Genomic DNA, 17691 nt, shown 5'->3' with positions numbered 1-17691 from the left:
TAGATGCGGGTATGGCATGCGCTAATTTCCGAAAATACAGACTTCCGACAGTTTTGACGCAACAAAACCTATCAGTTTTACCTTATAACCCTGTTAGTTACGCATGCATACACACACTTCCGAATTGTGAATTATTAATCAGAACCGCTTGAACACTTGTGGTTTTTTGTTTCCAATTGGATTCAAATTCAAATTTCTTGGGTTCTCCCGGAGTGGTTTTCCACTCCTATATTGGGTCCCGGCGGAGTCGCCAATTTGTTGCTCTTATTAGCCTTAGTTTTATTAGCTCTAATTCTGTCACCTTTGCTCACGAGTCGGCAGGTATCTTTCTGATACCGCCACGTGGTTCAAGCTGTGGTTATGATTAATAAGACAGCACACCGCTTAGTAAGATTAAATCGATGGTCATTTATTATGTACAGCAATAAATACTTACACAATAATCCTACTTTCTATATCACTACCTACCACTACTGGCCAATACTTAACTTTTGGAAATGGCCCACCAGGTCAGGGAAACGAATGGCTTATCGAATTGGGTCTGGCCTGCGGGATTCAAAAGGCTGATACAGGTCGATGGCTAGGAGTCTCTATCGGGTAGCGATTGCTGGAGTCAAACTTACGGTTTCTGGTCGATGTTCTTGCGAAGGTTGCGAGCAGGAGAAGAAGGGAGAGAAGGGTCGATCTGAACTTGGCCCCTATCTTTTATAGGTCCCAGGGACCTCCCGCCTCTCGGGGCGGACCTTGACCCTGAGTCCAAGTGATTGGACTTGTTCCCAATCACTGGGTTCGATATGCTCCAATAATGGGGTGATTCCTTGATCGGGGGGTGGTCGTTCACCTTTCTTTGTCTCGGCCACTGCTGGCGCCGAGAGGTCTGGATCGGCATTCAATTGCTAATGTGTTGCAATTGTCCCCGGGGATAGCCGATTAAACTGCAGATGTCTGTGTTGATGTGCTGCTAATGGTCGCAGGTATCGATCTGGGCCGACTTCCCCAGAGCCGAATACGCTGTTCTGTCTGCAGCTGTCCGTTTGTACCCTGTTGGCTGCTTTTCCCATCAGCCTTTTCGGTTAGCCATTTTACATCGGGTTTTGGCCAAATTAATCGGGAATCAGCCATTTTAGGTGGCTACATTCTCCTGATGGGAGAATTGCGCCCCCTTTTTTTAGCTTACACAATGTGATTATTATAGGTTTTATGGCAAAAAAGAAATAAAGGTAAAGATAGCAATTTTTGCAGTCTCACCTTTGCTTTGTTTAGTTTCCCTGCTTTGTTTGCTTTCTGTATTCATTGCTTCCAGCTCGCAGGACCCAAAGAACTATAGCAAGGTTACGGTACAGAATGAGACCATTGAGTCCATCATGTCTGCACTGGCCAAAAAAGAGAGAAAAGAAACTCGCTGCTCATTTTTATCCCACTTTCCAGCACCTGGTCAATAACCTTGGAGGTCACAGCACTTTAGATGCAGACCCAAGTACCTTTTAAATTAGTTGAGCATTTTGGCCTCAGCCACCAACTCCGGCAGTGAATTCCAGGCGCCTACCACCCTCGGTGTGGAAAAGCCTTCCCTCATGTCCCTCTAATCCTTCTACCAATCACTTTAAATCTATGCCCCCTGGTAATTGGCCCCTCAGCTAAGGGAAACAAATCTTTCCTGTCTACCCTATCTAGGCCCCTCTCAGATATCCACTTCAGTGTTCCAATTAGGCCCTATTAACAGTGTTTCTAGTATTGTAGAACCCTTCTTCCAGCATTTCTGTACATTGAAACCCCCTCAATCTACTTCTAACCTGTAAGGCTCCATCCCAGCATTTCCAAACCCTGGGCATCCCCTTCAGTATATATATATATCGGTGCTCACTTCATTGCTAACAGATCAGTGATATTGCTCCTTGGCACAATACTCCTGTTCTTATAAAACATCCAACTTATTATGTACAGTGTCATGGGAGACTTATTATTCACTCCATGGTGTAACGCTGCTGTCATTATAAAACCATTATTTGGCTGATATACTTTGGCTGATTTACGAGTAGTTATTATGTCATCATTAGATCCATTAGCAAATAGTGATGGCGCCATGGGCAAAATTTTATTTCAAGAAGTGAAAGCAGATCGTCTCTTGAATTTGTCTTATCGTCCATTAATGGAAAATTGTCCGCATTAAATTGCTGGCATGTGCTGGGTGAAACAGCTTGTTGGATAATCTTGGCTTGTTGGATAACAGCTGAATAATCCCCAAGGTTTCGACTTCCTGACACTCTTTTGACCTGATGGTTGGAAATTTCTCTACACGCTGTGGGCAGAGCCATGGGCCCACTGTAAATTTTTCCAACAGATAAAGGCAATAATGCATCGAGGGATTTTTGACTGCTAACATACTTTATAATCTAATAACACACTGTGCAGTTAAGCAGCAACTTTCATCAGTCAAGTCACAAAATCACCCCATTGAACACATCAGCGAAAGACCGCATAGATGTGGAAGTAGAGAAGGAGAAAGAAACAGGGAAGATGAGATTTGTAGCAATCATGAAAGAAAAACAGTGAACAAAATGGTTGAAAAGAATTATGCAGACTGCAGAATGAGATTAGTGTGAGATAGCGAGGTGGAAATGGAAAAGGCAATGGAGAGGAACAAGGGCAGGGAATGAGCATGACAAAGAATGAGGGAATGATGCAATTACAGGACAGCAAGTTAACAATATTTTTCACTCTTATACAATGCCATGAAAAATATACAATATTATCATTCACTGTGTGTTTCATAATGTAACAGCAAATACTATTTATATTTTTATAGTACCATGCTCGTCAAAAAATATCTCAAAGTGGTTTACAGAGACATAAGGGAAATGGATACTGAGCCAAATAGAGTGAGATTAGGCAGGATGACCAAAAGCTTGGTCAAAGAAGTGAATTTTAAAAATCACCTAGAAGGTGAAGAAGGAGGCGAAAGGAATAGGAATGGAATTCTGGAGTATGTGACCTAGCTAGCTAAAGGTATTGACTGTAAAAGTTTCAAAAGGTATGTAAAGAGAAAAAGATTAATAAAATCTAATGTAGGCCCCTTACAGTCAGAAACACGGCAATTCAAAACAGGGAACAAAGAAATGTCTGAGGAACTACATTCGTACTTTGCTTCTGTCTTCACAAAGGAAGGCATGAATAATGTACTGGAAGTTCTGAGAATCAAAGATTTAGTGAGGAGCTGAAGGAAATTAGTATTAGTAAAGAAATAGTTTTGGGGAAATTAATGGGATTGAAGGCAGACAAATCTCCAGGGCCTGAGTACTTAAGCAAGTGGCCCTAGAAATAGTAGATCCATTGGTGGTCATTTTCCAAAATTCTTTGGGCTCTGGCTTGGTTCCTCCATATTGGAGAGTTGCGAATGTAGCCCTGTTATTCAAAAAGGGAGGCAGAGAGAAAACAGGGAACTACAGACCAGTGAGCCTAACGTCGGTAATAGGGACGTTGCTGGAGTCAATTATCAAGGATATCATAGCACAGCATTTGGAAAGCAGTGATGTAATCAGACAAAATCAGCATGAATTTACAAAATAAAAATCATGCTTGACAAATCTACTAGAGTTCTTTGAAGATGTAACTAGTAGAGGTGAACAAGGAGAACTGGTGGATGTGGTTTATTTAGGCTTTTGACAAGTGCATGCGATTATAGGTAGTATCATGAGATTGATAGAAAGCTGGTTAGCAGACAGGAAGCAAAAAGTTGGAATAAATGGCTGTTTTTCTGATTGGCAGGCAGTGACTAGCGGGATACTGCAAGGACCTGTGCCAGGACCCCAACTGTTCGCATTATATATTAATGATTTGGGCAAGGAACTAAATGTATTATTTCAAAATTTGCAAATGATACAAAGTTAGGTGGGACAATGACTGTGAGGAGAATGCAGAGATGCTTCAGCGGGATTTGGACAGGCTGAGTGGACGCATGCATGGCAGATGCAGTATAATGTGGATAAATGTGAGGTTATCTGCTTCGGTAGCAAAAATAGGAAGGCAGATTATTATTTTAATGGGTGTACATTGAGAGAGGTGAGAGACCTTGGTGTCCTCTTGCATCAGAAAGTAAGCGTGCAGGTACAGCAGGCCTAAAGAAGGCAAATGGTATATTGGCCTTCATAGTAAGAGGATTTGAGTATAGGAATAGACATGTTTTACTGCAATTGTATAGGGCATTGGTGAGACCACACCTGTAGTATAGTGTGCAGTTTTGGTGTTCTTATCTGAGGAAGGATGTTCTTGCTATGAAAACAGTGTAGAGAAGGTTTACCAGGCTGATTCCTGGGATGGTGGGACTGTCATATAAGGAGAGACTAAATCAGTTAGGATTATATTCATTGGAGTTTAGAAGGGTGAGAGGGGATCTTATAGAAAATTATGAAATTCGAACAGGATTAGACAGGGTAGATTCAGAAAGAATGTTGCCGATGGTGGGGGAGTCCAGAACTGGGGGTCATAGTTTGGAGATAAGGGGTAAACCTTTTAGGACTGAAGTGAGAAATTTCTTCACCCAGAGAGTGGTGAATCTGTGGAATTCGCTACCACAGAAAGTAATTGAGGCCAAAATGTTGTGTAATCTCAAGAAGGAATTAGATATAGCTCTTGAGGCTAAAGGGATCAAGGGATATGGGGGGGAAGGTGGGATCAGGGTATTGAACTTGATGATCAGCTATGATCATAATGAATGGTGGAGCAGACTCGATGGACCGAATGGCCTCCTCCTGCTTCTATTTTTTATGTTTCTATGTACAGTGGGGGTGAAGGACTGGGGATGCACACAAAACCAATCTTGGAGGAGTGGAGAACACCAAAGGTCAGGTCCTGTGCGAGCAACTACAAGCCAAGTATAAAACTGCTGCAAAGGAAAACTCATTTCAGGGTAGCTCATCCTAACGAGTACTCAATTAAACAATGCCTATTCTATTTAATTGGTTTTTGAAATACTATGTTGTTTATTTTAGTTTCACTGAAACCACCAGAAAATTTACATCTCACTGACGTTCATCACAGCAGCGTTAAAGTAAACTGGGAGACAGCTTCAAAGAAAGTGAGAAGTCATCGTATCATTTATGTGACTGCCAATGGAAATGACCCCAAACAGGTACAATTCATGTGGGGTTACTCAAGAAGATGTTGCTAATGCTGGTCAAAGATCTAGAACTCACTAACTGAGCCCTGAGTTCATATTCATCCCATGAATAAAATATATCTGGGGTGCTGCATATCTGATCAGATACTAGGGGAATTTTGACTCTCAAGAGGGAGGCCTACCCAATATTAACATTTGGGGCTTACTATTTTTTTCACTGGTCAACTGGCAGTTCAAAATGGGTGGTGACCAGCAGGAACTGGCAGACAGGTATGGCATTGAGTGTGGGGGTGTGGTGGAGGTGGGCGGTGGTTGGGAGGAGAGCTGACTGGAGTATTGTGGTTTGACAAGGTTTCTGGGTGGAAAAGAGGGAGCTGTGGACCAGGTGTTCCTTGTGGGACCTGGAGGAGCGTGCATTAGCTCCCAGCTTAATCAATTCGGCACCTCAGATGTCAGCAAAATCACCAGTGTTAAAGCTGCCTCAATGTGGGATTGGAACAGTTTTGTAAGGGCAGAATTGTGGGATTGTCATTAGTCCCCAGCCAATGGTAAGCAGGCAGGTTATAACAAACAGAGATTACAGTCACGAGGGGCATGACCGAATAGCCGCATTGTGCCTGACATGTTGACATGACGGAGCCATTAAATCTCTTGAGAGGCGTCTCAGGAGATTTGCGACGTTCAGAATGCCTTGTGGGATCTAACGATCCAGATTAACGTACTTATGTGAGCCATTAAGTTCATTTAAATATGTCTGCGCCTGATTCTCCCAAGGTCCGGGAACTAACACCTGCGCCTGTGAGACCTCGCAATGGCGCCGTTTAGCACTGGTCCACATGAACATGGACCAAGCATAACAACATCTGGGAGGACTCCCAGGCTATTGGAGGTTCCTGGGTGACCGGGCTCTGGGCAGGGTGGTACCCTGGCACTCCTGCTGGCAGCTGGGCACCTTGGCAAAGCCAGCCTGCCACCTTGGCACTACCATCTTGACACCTTGCCAGTGCCACCCTGGCACTGCCAGGCTGCCCAGGTGACACTTCCAAGCTGGTAGGGACACTGCAAGGATGCCTAGGCACCAGGATGCCTGTGCCAGGAAATGACCAGGGGGTGCCTTGCCCTTAAAAGGTAGGGTGAGGGGTGGTGGTTTGAGGACCCTCAACAATTAAGTTGAGGTGAGGGGGATATCCGCTGTGGACCAGGTGTTCCTTGTGGGACCTGGAGGAGCGACCTGGAGGAGCGTGCATTAGCTCCCAGCTTAATCAATTCGGCACCCCAGTTGCCAGGAAAAACACCAGTGTTAAAGCTTGTTAGTGCAGGAAGTGAGGAAAGTGCAGCCACGGCAAAAGTACCCAAAGCAGGACATTTGTGCGCGTTAAATCGCACCCTCGATGTCTGTCAGGAGTTTAAATTCCATCCATTTCTTTATTCTATGGGTGTCAATTGCTTTGGAGATCCCACATTACTTGTGAGATATTGCCAATTATTTATTCCTTTGTCAAATGTTTGTTACAGGGCATTTTCTAAATTGAAATTTTGCCACAATTTAGAGACATGAAAATTTTGGACCAATTCTGATGATATAGTTAAATCACACTTTACTCTTGAGGATTTTTGCAGTTTGCATATTTCTGTATTTAAACATCTCAGCAAGTTGAGTGTTTGACAGCCCTGCACTGTACGTCATAACGTCAAGGACTTACTGTTCCAGTCAACTGAAGCATAAAGAAAAATGACAAATCCAAGCTTGCATCGTTCACTTTCTCAAAGGCTTGAACTGTCTGCCACTTCCTGCAGGTTATTTCAATCCATTCTTACTGAGTCCCTGGTAATCTTGTGACAGCATACATATAAATGCCACTAAATAAATGATTAGTTGACTACAAGTGTTTCAACTTGAGAGTAGTATTTTTAAAAAACATTTTGTAAATGTTGGGAGCTCTCAGTCTCATGTTGAAGCCCATGTTTTTCTGACTGAATTTGGCACTAAACTATTTTTTCTGGATCTGTACAATCATGTAGTATTGATATTTTCAATAGTGCTATCAGCAATTGCATCTATACAGCAGCATAAAAAATAACATCAGGAGGAATTTGTCATGATTACAGAATTTGGCAGATAACTCTTTTTCAGCCAATGTTCTGTTTCCCTTGCCGCGCCACTTCACCCCACCCCGACAGTAGATGTGAGTGCAGTATTGGTGATTGGAGCCATAGGCGTTGGGTGATCTCATTTACCTAGTCCAAATCCCCATCATGCATGTATGAACCTGATGACCTGTGATACCAGGCACTCTTACTCTGAAGAAAGCCCAATTCTGTCTTCATCTGATGTCCACATGTACACCCTTTCACCAGGGGCTGTGGGATTGGCATCAAGAGCAGGAACCCAGATAAGATGACCTTAAGTCCCTTCTTAACCAGTTAAGCAGAGCTCATCTGGTTGCTTGTAGATAAGATGTTGGAACTGGAGTCATCCTGTTCCATTTAGCTAAAGCACTCAACTGGACAATCTCAGCAAACATTTATGTGGAGTCTTTGGAGTTTGGTGTTCACCTTGGCTGTTTTTAATTCCAGGTTGAAGTTGCTGGGCACATTACAAATATCCTATTGACAAACCTGACCTCGTTGACAAAGTATGTGATTGCTCTACTTTCTGTTTATGACACTGGGATCTCTGTGCCTGTTACCATCACTGCTGAAACATGTATGTATTTCCCTATCCAGCATTCGTTGCTTCAAATTTCTTATGGTTGATTTAAAAAGAACCCGTTCTGTTTGAATTAAGGTAATATTCTAAGTGTTTTTATTCTTAGCCAAGGTTCCACCTCCATCAGATCTGAAAGTTACTGAATTTTCAGGCACCAATTTAACAATTACATGGAAACATGCAGCCAGCGATGTCATTCTATATAAAATAAAATGGATTCCACTTAGCGGAGGAAAATTAAAGGAGGTCTGTGTTATATACATTTAGTCAATTAATTTGTCTGTCATTATAGTCAGTTATATATGAAGGGCTACATATGTTAAAATAGTACAGCTTTGAATGCATTTAAATAATATTCTATTTGTTAACCAGTGTAGGTTATTATGTCTCATTTTCATTGGCCATTGCATTGAACAGCAGTGGCAGACGCTCAAGTGATTGACTGTAAGATCATATTGATATGTGACAATTCTCATATTGGATGCATTGAGTGGCAGCTAAGTTCCAAAATTAAAATAATTGGGATATCTTGAAGCCCCTGGTGTGAAGAGGAAAGAACGAGCCAAGGATTGTGGCCTTGAAATTACTCTGTGGGATGGTAATTGTGAGCAGTTAAATATTCAAAGTTCCTCCCAAATTGCAGAGAGATGAATTCAACATGTTAAACAATCAGTACACTATGACCCACAGGATGAGGAACACATAGGTACTCAGCTGCCACACAATGCATTAATGTTAGAAGTGAGGTCTTAGCTTTTTGAAGACACAGACCTTTCACTCTGAGTCAGTGGTAAAGTCTGTCAAGGGGGAAAAACAGCCTGCCAGAGAATTCCAGTTCCCTAATACTCTCTTAGAGAAAGGAGAAAATGAGGCCAATATCTACTTTTCTATATTTCGTTCTATGTTAAAATTTGAATAGATATTGAAAGAATGGGCTAGAAGGAAATGGGCACAAGTGTAAGATGTCACAATCTCACTTATGGATAGGCGAATGTCCTGCGAATCAGGAACTTAACTCTCTAATACTTGCTTAGAAGACAAGCAGTGTCAATATTTATTTGTTGCAACAAAGGTTCTAATCTTCTGGAATCATAGAATGGTTACAGCAGACAAGGAGGCCATTCGATCTGTCAAGTCCATGCTGGCTCCCTGCAAGAACTACTTAACTAGCCCCACTCATACACCCTTTCCCTGTAGCCTTGAATGAAGCTGCACTGGATGGCCTGCCAATCAAAGCAGTCCAGCAAGCAATGTTTTTTTTTTAACTCTCACTGACAGCTTTAGCCTTTTTTCAAGTTTAAAGAGCAAGGGATTTAAAAAAAAAAACTCAGATCATGATACCGGTGTGTTCACATTTGTTCCTAGTTGGAAAAAGGTCACTTTCATGAGTTTGAACATGCGACATACTGATGACATCTTCCGCAGTTTGGGCAGGTTAACAGTCTGTCTATCTTACCAGCCTTTTGACTAAAAACCTTTCAAACAAAGCTTGTTTGTACCTTCGTGGCCTGCAAGCCTATACATTAAAAGTACCACGAAGAATACTGGCTATGAGGTCGGCAGCACATTGGCAGACTCCAGGAGAAAGAAAAAGAGAAAAATTGTCGGTCAATGGGCAGCCATCCAAAAAGGATTAAGAAGATAAAAACTTTGTTACACCATAGCTAGCAATGGAGGGTTACCAAATAATAGCAGCAACCATCAAAGGAACAGAAATGTAAACACAGATTTCAGAGAAAACAGCATCAAAATATGCTTGCCATGTGCTCTGCCTGGAAAGCCCTCTACTCTGATGAGCAGGTAAATGAACAAGAAATTTAGGGGTAACTTTCATCTCCTGCATAGCCTGGTGCAACCAGAGAAACAACACTTGCAAGGTATGGTGAAATAGTAGAGATAATGCAGTGTAACCTCTCACCTAAACCCTTGGTCATCGCCGAGAGGTTCAGATTCCATAAATGCAATCAGCAAGAATCAATCAATCACACAGTTTATAGCTACATTGAAGAAATTAGCTGAATACTGTGAATTTGAAAATGTCTTGAATGACACCATTAGAGGCAGACTTGGGTGTAGGTTAAGAAGCGAAGCTTCAAATGGCCCCGGTGAGTTTGGGTTTCCAGTCCCTGTGAACATAGTGAAGACCTCGACAGTCCAAGGAATCTAAACCCCTCCATCTTGCACAGCCCCTTCAGCTCTGCATCCATCAGCACTATCCTCCTATTTCTATTTTGTGAGTAATCTGGAGAGGACTAATTTATGTGTCTGCCCTCTTCGAGTCAGATTTTCACGGAGTTGGGACAGCTCCATGGACGTTTATGTGGGACCTCTGCCTCCACCCTTACAAATCAAATGTTTGCTGGTGGGGGAAGGGGGTGGGGCGTGATTCAACTGGACGGAAAACCCAAACTCAGCAGGGCCATTTGAACATGGTGCCATTTCGAACAGGCCCCATTTTGACTGTTCCTAGGGCATTAACCTGCAGTGGAGGAATTGTTAGAGTAGACGTAAATGCTCTTGAAGGGCAGGTAACATCTGATTAAGTTTCATGATCAGAATTTTAAAAAGATCCTTTGCTCTTTAAACTTGCAAAAAGGTTTAAGCTGCCATTCGGTCCATCAGGTCTGTACCGACCCTCTCAGAGAGCATCCTACCTAGACCCACTACCCTGCCCTAACCCCATAACTCCACCTAACCTGCACACCGTTGGACACTAAGGGACAATTTAGCATGGGCAATCCACCTAACCTGTACATCTTTGGACTGTGGGAGGAAACCAGAGCACCCAGAGGAAATCCATGTAGACATGGGGAGAACTTGCAAACTCCACACAGACAGTCACCCAATGCGGGAATCCAGTCTCTGGTGCTGTGAGGCCGTATTTCCCAAACTTCCCCCTGCTCCCCTATACAGCTGAGCCAATGCGATGCCGTGGATTTGGATCTGCTGCACTCCCCAGAGGAATCATCACTCAGAATTGAATACTGATGGAAGCTAAGATGCACTTCAGGGTCTGCTGCACTAGCTGCCTGGGGTCTACTTGGTGGTCACCTACTGTGAGTGCACACCCTTAAGTAGAAGGTAGACCACCTCCAGAAATGTGTTCCCCATGTGGCTCTCAGCCTTGTGGATGCACCACAGTGATTCCAGCTACTTCTCAACGACACTTCCCACCGATATGGTTGTCCAGGACATTAGGACATGTGAGAGTTCATACTTCATCTTCTTACACTGAAAACAGTTTACCCATTTTAATAAATGAGGTCACGGCAAAACAGCCAAACTTCCAATAAAATATATGAGCCATAATTAGAAATAGCTTGTCCAAGTTACGATGTTTTTGGCATTCACTGATTCTTCTCTAATAATTCCAGGAGGTGCGGAGTGAAAGGCCAAACTGGTTTATTTTAAATTGAAAAAAAAGCCTCTACTGCCCAGGACTATAGTGAACCGGGTCTGGGAGATACATTTAAAGATTCCGCTAACAAGCCCCACGTGGCGGGACTCCCCCTCGCTCACCTCGGGGACTTGTATTCTATGAAGCCCACTGGGAGATCAATCAGTGATCCCTGTGAGGGTTATCACATCCCTTGCCCCTCAAGTCTGAATCATTACCCTCACTCCCAAGGTGATGAGACCTCTTTCGTCGTTTGGCAGAAGGCCTCGAGTCGACAAGTGGAGCTGTATCGCGGGTGGGGGGGGGGGGGGGGGGGGACGTGAAGCAGACTGCAGATTGTCGCTTCCTTGTTGAAAGCCGAGGGGCCACAGACAGAGACTTGTCTTCAATGCTGACCTCTGGCAGAGGATCATTCTCCTCAGTCTCCATTTCGGACTCTGAAATGTCATTGTCTGGGGGGAGTGACTCTCAGGTCCTCCAAAGTTGAGTCCCTTTGTCGGAGGCAGCCGCAATGGGCATCAAGGTCATCTTCTCTGCTGAAATCGTGTCTGCTGGAGTGGGTTCCCTGCTTTTCAGGTGGTCCAGGTGTTTCTTCACGGCCTTCCCTTGGACTTTCACTTTTTAAGAAACAAGATCAGTCTTTTCCAACAAAACTCCTGGGATCCAGTGCGAGCCATCTCCAAAGTTCTGCTCATAGAGACACCATCACCTGTTCTGAAGGTCCTTTCATGTCTTCTGGTGTCGTCGTTCCTTTTTTGAATCTCGTGCTTTGAGTCCATCTTCCACCCACAAACCCCACCCAAAGTTGGAAAGCTACAGGCAGAGCCTAGTGCACAGTCATCATCCCATTAACAATTCTGCTGGTGTGACTCCCATCGTGGTTCTATAATCAAAGGGGAACCGGCCCAATTTTGTATCCTGAGAACTAGCAGCTGTTTCTTCATTCCGGTTTTGAATATTTGAGCTGCCCAGTTGGCCAAGCCATTAGCCGGTTAGTGGTACGACGCCGATCGGATGTGTTTAATGCCATTGGACATCATAAATCCATGAAATTTCCTATTATCAGATAGGAGGAACTCTGGTCTGCAGTGGATACGGAAACTATGATGACGTTTTTCTGTTGTTGCATGAGATATTATGTACTTCTAATCATCGTGAGTGAGTGTTGACCATAATAATGACCATCGAAGTCCATGTGCAGCTGTTCCCATGTTCTTCCTGGAAAATCCCATTGGTGCAAAGATGCCGAAGGTGGGAATGTCTGGTTCTTCTGGCATGAGGAGCATTGCGTCACCAGATTCTCAATGGCTGTATCGGGCCCGGGCCGTCAGACGTGGCTTCCTGCGAGCATTTTCATCTTGGATACCCTGGGGTGTCCATTGTGTTATGCAGTCAGGAAATGGCGTCAACCTGGGCAGGGGGCGACCACTCAAACTCCCCACAGAATGATGCCATCTTTTACACTCAGCTCTTGTCATTTAGTGAGGAAGGGCTTCATGTCATCTGTGGGGTGTCCTCAGATTCCATCTCTGAGATTCTTATGGAGTCGCTGGAAAGTCTGTTTCCTGATGATGGAGACGGCAGATTCCATATCCACCTCCATTTCTAGGGAATTTATTGTCACACCTTAGGGGTGTTAATGCAGTTTAGCTGCATCATTTCATCCTCTCTGGGCTGATAGACTTGCAAAGCCGGGGCTTGAGATGGCTTTGGCTTCCGGTCTGGGCAGCACCCATTCTTCTGGGGCAGCACGGTAGCCTTATGGATAGCACAATTGCTTCACAGCTCCAGGGTCCCAGGTTCGATTCTGGCTTGGGTCACTGTCTGTGCGGAGTCTGCACATCCTCCCCGTGTGTGCGTGGGTTTCCTCCGGGTGCTCCGGTTTCCTCCCACAGTCCAAAGATGTGCAGGTTAGGTGGATTGGCCATGATAAATTGCCCTTAGTGTCCAGAGTTGCCCTTAGTGTTGGGTGGGATTACTGGTTTATGGGGATAGGGTGGCGGTGTTGACCTTGGGTAGGGTGCTCTTTCCAAGAGCCGGTGCAGACTCGATGGGCCGAATGGCCTCCTTCTGCACTGTAAATTCTATGATTCTATGATTCTGATTCTGGCAGCCCTACCTGAGTGGCGTTCTTTTGCCACATTTTATAGCAGCCTTGCCGCTGACACTTGTCATTCTCATGGGAGGCTTCCCTGGTACTTCTAAAGTTATCTGGTCTGTCTTTTGAGATGCCAGTATGTCCTGACTGAATGTTGAGTTGGTGATGGGTGAGGCACATGGGAGCCTTCGCTGGGAATGCTGGTTTTTCTGTATGAGGGTTCTTCCTTTCTCTCTCTCTCTCTCTCTTCCCCTCCCAACAAATAAAAAGACCAGTTTGAGGGCCCTGAAAATAATTTATTCAGCACTTGTAAAGTTAATCAGTTAACTACTGTACATAGCTAAAATGTTCATCACTACCCTTTATGATTCTGAATAACTTAGTTAAATTTCTATTATTTCTGTGTTTAGGCACAAATCAATATTAATTTCTGTTTAGTATATTCTACTAAGCAGCAAAATGTCAAGAGTAACATGTGGATCGTTGCCTGATCAAAGCAAAAAATTGCAGGTGATGTAAATGTGACATAAAAATATTGGAATTACATAGCGGAATTATCAGCATCTGTAAATAGAATTTTTGCAGAGGGGCCATGCTCAAAATGTTTATTTGTCTTTCTCATGTAGCTGACAAACCTGCCTTAAATACCTGTCTTATCATTTTGCTTACAGCTCGATATCAAAGGGAACATGGACACAGCAATGTTACAGGGTCTAGACAAGAATATGGAATATCAGGTGTCGCTGTCTGCACTATACAATGATACAGCAAAAAGCAATGCCATTGTTCTCCGCTATAACACATGTAGGTGGTGATCTTTAAAGAGATAACATTCAGCACCCTAACAAAGGCATTCATATTTTTGCATTGATTGACATAAATGTTGCTGACAGCATTAAATCTTTGGGTCTCTTTCGTGTGCCGGGATTTCAGCTACATTCCATGAATGTAGAATAATTTCTTATACAAACATTTAATTGATAATTAGTTTTACTTTTCCAACATTATAATATGCAAAAATACTTGGCTATGAAAGCTCCTGATGGTGTGAGGTTCTGAAGGGCACTATACAAATCAAACCTGGCTCTTTGGGTTGAATTTTCCCAGGCCCGCAGAAGTGACTTTAGCGATGAGAGCGAGAGCAATTTTGGAAAGGTGTGTATTTGCCTGGCTCCCCATTGGGTTTCTGCCTCCGAGCACTTTTCTCTGAGGTGGACTAGTGGATTCAAGGCAACCGGCCCAGTTGCAGTGGGATCTGCCTCAAAATGATAATGAGCCACTCATCTTCAATTCTCCAGGCCATTAAAGATTTTCCCAACAGTGCACAGGACCCTCAATTAGAACATAGAACATACAGTGCAGAAGGAGGCCATTCGGCCCATCAAGTCTGCACCGACCCACCCAAGCCCTCACTTCCACCCTATCCCCATAACTCAATAACCCTTCCTAATCGTTTTGGTCACTAAGAGCAATTTATCATGGCCAATGCACCTAACCTGCACGTCTTTAGACTGTGGGAGGAAACCGGAGCACCCAGAGGAAACCCACGCAGACACGAGGAGAACGTGCAGACTCAGCACAGACAGTAACCCAGCGGGGAATCGAACCTGGGACCCTGGCGCTGTGAAGCCACAGTGTTTTTCACTTGTGCTACCTTGCTGCCCACGAGTCCGAATGTGCCAGGAGTCCGAAAATGAATTAGAGGGTGTTGTGAATGGGGAGGTCTGACTGTAGCTTATTGAGGATTTAAGTTTATTTGTCAGTGGTGTAGCACCATTGATCACACACGAGGCGAGACGTAGAGAACTTCAATCGAGGCTTTATTGAGCAGACTTGTTCAGACTTGTTCCCCAGCAGCTCAGTCACAGAATGCAGCTGCGGGGAGTAAACCGGGTTCTTATACCCCGCCTATCTGGGTGGAGCCCAGTAGGCGGCAGATCCAATCGGGACCCAGCATCTGTCCTCCAATAGCTCCTCGGCATTCATGGTGTACCGTATTACCCCTAATACATACCATCACAAGTGGTAATTCACAAAGGGGATGCATTCCCCAGAAGCTGGACTGCGGCTGCTACTTGGGAGACTGTTTTCTGCACCATTACTTGCCCTGCTTCAATAGCAGCCATTTCCCTGCCACTCAATTTGCTTCCATGGCGTTCTGCCACTCCTCCTCATGGGCAGCCATCATCCAGCACTGCAACGACAGCCAACTGGAGGAGTTCATTGGAACTCTTGATGCTGGAACCTAACCACCATCTCTGATTGGTCAGGGTTCTGGACATGGTTGCTTTATTAGCTGCCTCTGGACAGATTGTGTCTAAGTCCTGCTATGGGTTCCTGATCCAGAATTCATCCCTATACTGTGATCGTGACCCACCTGGGAAGATCCAGCCCTTTGTTTCTGAAAAGTAATTTAAGATATCATGATTGACAGGTCCAAACGCTAGCCTTGTTCATCAGAATTTTCAAACTGGCATCCGCGAGCCTGCCATCAGATTTCTGTATTTTTTGACTAACAAATATATTGATGTCGGTTTTATTCCGGATGCATTTTGAGGGGTGGCAGGAGTTGGGTCACATGGGAAACATTCCCTTAGGCCTGAATGTGCTGATAATCTCTCGTGTGGAACCTTATCAATTGGCTTCTAGAAATCCATTTAGACAGCATCCCTCTTCACTCTTGATGAAAACAAACATGAGGAATCAATAGGATTCCTGATTTTTAAAAAGCAGGTGCTTTGTGCTAGTAACCTGTGTGGGTTTTGCTGACTTAACTTCAGGAATGCCCCAGCCAACTAACCTTCAGCCCCTAACCTTAGGATATTGCTGAACTTTCTGAATTCATGTGCGTGGGACTTGTGCTTCTGAGAGCATGATGTTCAGATCAGGCCTCGAGGAAATCTTCCTATGTGGATTCCTCAGTAATTTTGTTTAAGAGACTCTTAACTGGCATGCCAGACACCAGTCATATTAATAAACAGTAAAACTAGTTTTAATATGACAAAAAAAAGACAACCTTCATTGGAGGTGTTATAATGATTCCTGTTGTTAGAAATTAAAAGATTGATCGGAGAGCAGAAATGGGGTTGACATAGTAAAGTGACCTTTGCGTTGCCTCTTAATGTCCTGGTGAGAAGCCTGAGGAGAGTGCTCTAGTCCCGAGTACTGATCTTCATTTCCCCGCTTCTCTAACCCCAAAATATTAAAAATGATATCCAGTAAATAACGAAAGCCGCTAATGTTAGTGCTAATGTTTTGAGTTAATTTTAATTTTAAGAAGGGAAATAACTTTGTGATTCAGTTTGTAGTGGGTTTGCAATAATGCATGAAACTATAGATTGTGAATTTCTTCTGTTACTAACTTTTTGTATATTACTGTTCACACATGACAGAAACGTACAAATTAGTAAGCCATAGGATATGGCATATGTGGGATATGGATAGAACACCTAAATCGATTGAGAACTGATCTCACAACAAGTGGGGAGTCTGAGCAGCTGGGGATAAAATTAAAAAAACAGAACTTCAAAGGTAATAATCTCTGGATTATTACCTGAGCCATGAGCAAATTGGTGTAGGGTAAATAAGATTAGAGAGTTGAATGGGTGGCTCAAAGATTGGTGTGGAAGAAATAGGTTTAAATTCATGGGCCATTGGCACCAGTACTGAGGAAAGTGGGAGCAATACCATTGGGATGGCTTTCACCTGAAAAATGCTGGGACCAATATTCTGATGATTGGCATAACTAGGTCAGTGTAGAAGGTTTTAAACAAAATAATGGGGGCGAAAGATATGGGTGGCTTCGTGGCACATTTTTTTGCACTTCTGCATCACGCCCCAGGGACCCGGATTCGATTCGGCCTTGTCTCAGTGAAATTTGCAAGTTCTCCCCGTGTCTGCTTGGGTTTCCTTCTGACTGGGGACACCCGCCCCTTAAAGCCTGGTGATTTCTGGGCCTCACTCTCTCCCAGGCCTCTTCCCCCAAGATGCTGATCGCCTCCTCGCAAACCCACTGCCTTCCCTGTCCTCAATGCCTTGGGACCCCTTACAATTATCTTTTCCTGCGTCTTCGGCACTTAGGCTCAGGCAGGTTCGTGTAGTTCCTCTTCTGTCCAGTGCAACGTGTTGCTGGCTCTTCAGATGGAATGCACCACCCCACACCATCCAGAGAAATTAAGGCCATATAAAATCCTGAGGGGGCATTGACAGGGCGAGAGGATGGCGAGAGGACGAGAACAGTTTAAATATAAGGGGTCTTCCTTTTAGACTGACTTGAGGAGAATTTATTTTTCCTAGAAGGTCATTAGTCTGTGGAATTCTGTTCTCCAGAGAGCAGTGGAGGCTTGGTCATTGAATAGTTTCAAGAATGA

The 17691-nt window shown here is 44.0% G+C and overlaps 1 protein-coding gene across 4 annotated transcripts in view; it reads left to right on the top strand.

The window, feature by feature from the left end:
* The window catches only part of LOC140428420 (collagen alpha-1(XIV) chain-like), a 295003-nt gene that overhangs the window by 104986 nt on the left and 172326 nt on the right, over positions 1-17691 (top strand). For all 4 annotated transcript variants that reach the window (XM_072514848.1, XM_072514846.1, XM_072514847.1 and 1 more), the window contains exons 15-18: positions 4989-5128; positions 7694-7823; positions 7933-8072; positions 13993-14125. In XM_072514848.1, the coding sequence (XP_072370949.1) occupies positions 4989-5128; positions 7694-7823; positions 7933-8072; positions 13993-14125 (543 nt within the window). The remainder of the gene's footprint in view (positions 1-4988; positions 5129-7693; positions 7824-7932; positions 8073-13992; positions 14126-17691) is intronic.

Source organism: Scyliorhinus torazame, chromosome 8 (genome assembly GCF_047496885.1).
Source record: "Scyliorhinus torazame isolate Kashiwa2021f chromosome 8, sScyTor2.1, whole genome shotgun sequence".
Lineage (NCBI taxonomy): Eukaryota > Metazoa > Chordata > Chondrichthyes > Carcharhiniformes > Scyliorhinidae > Scyliorhinus > Scyliorhinus torazame.
This window is presented reverse-complemented; position numbering and strand designations above follow the sequence as displayed.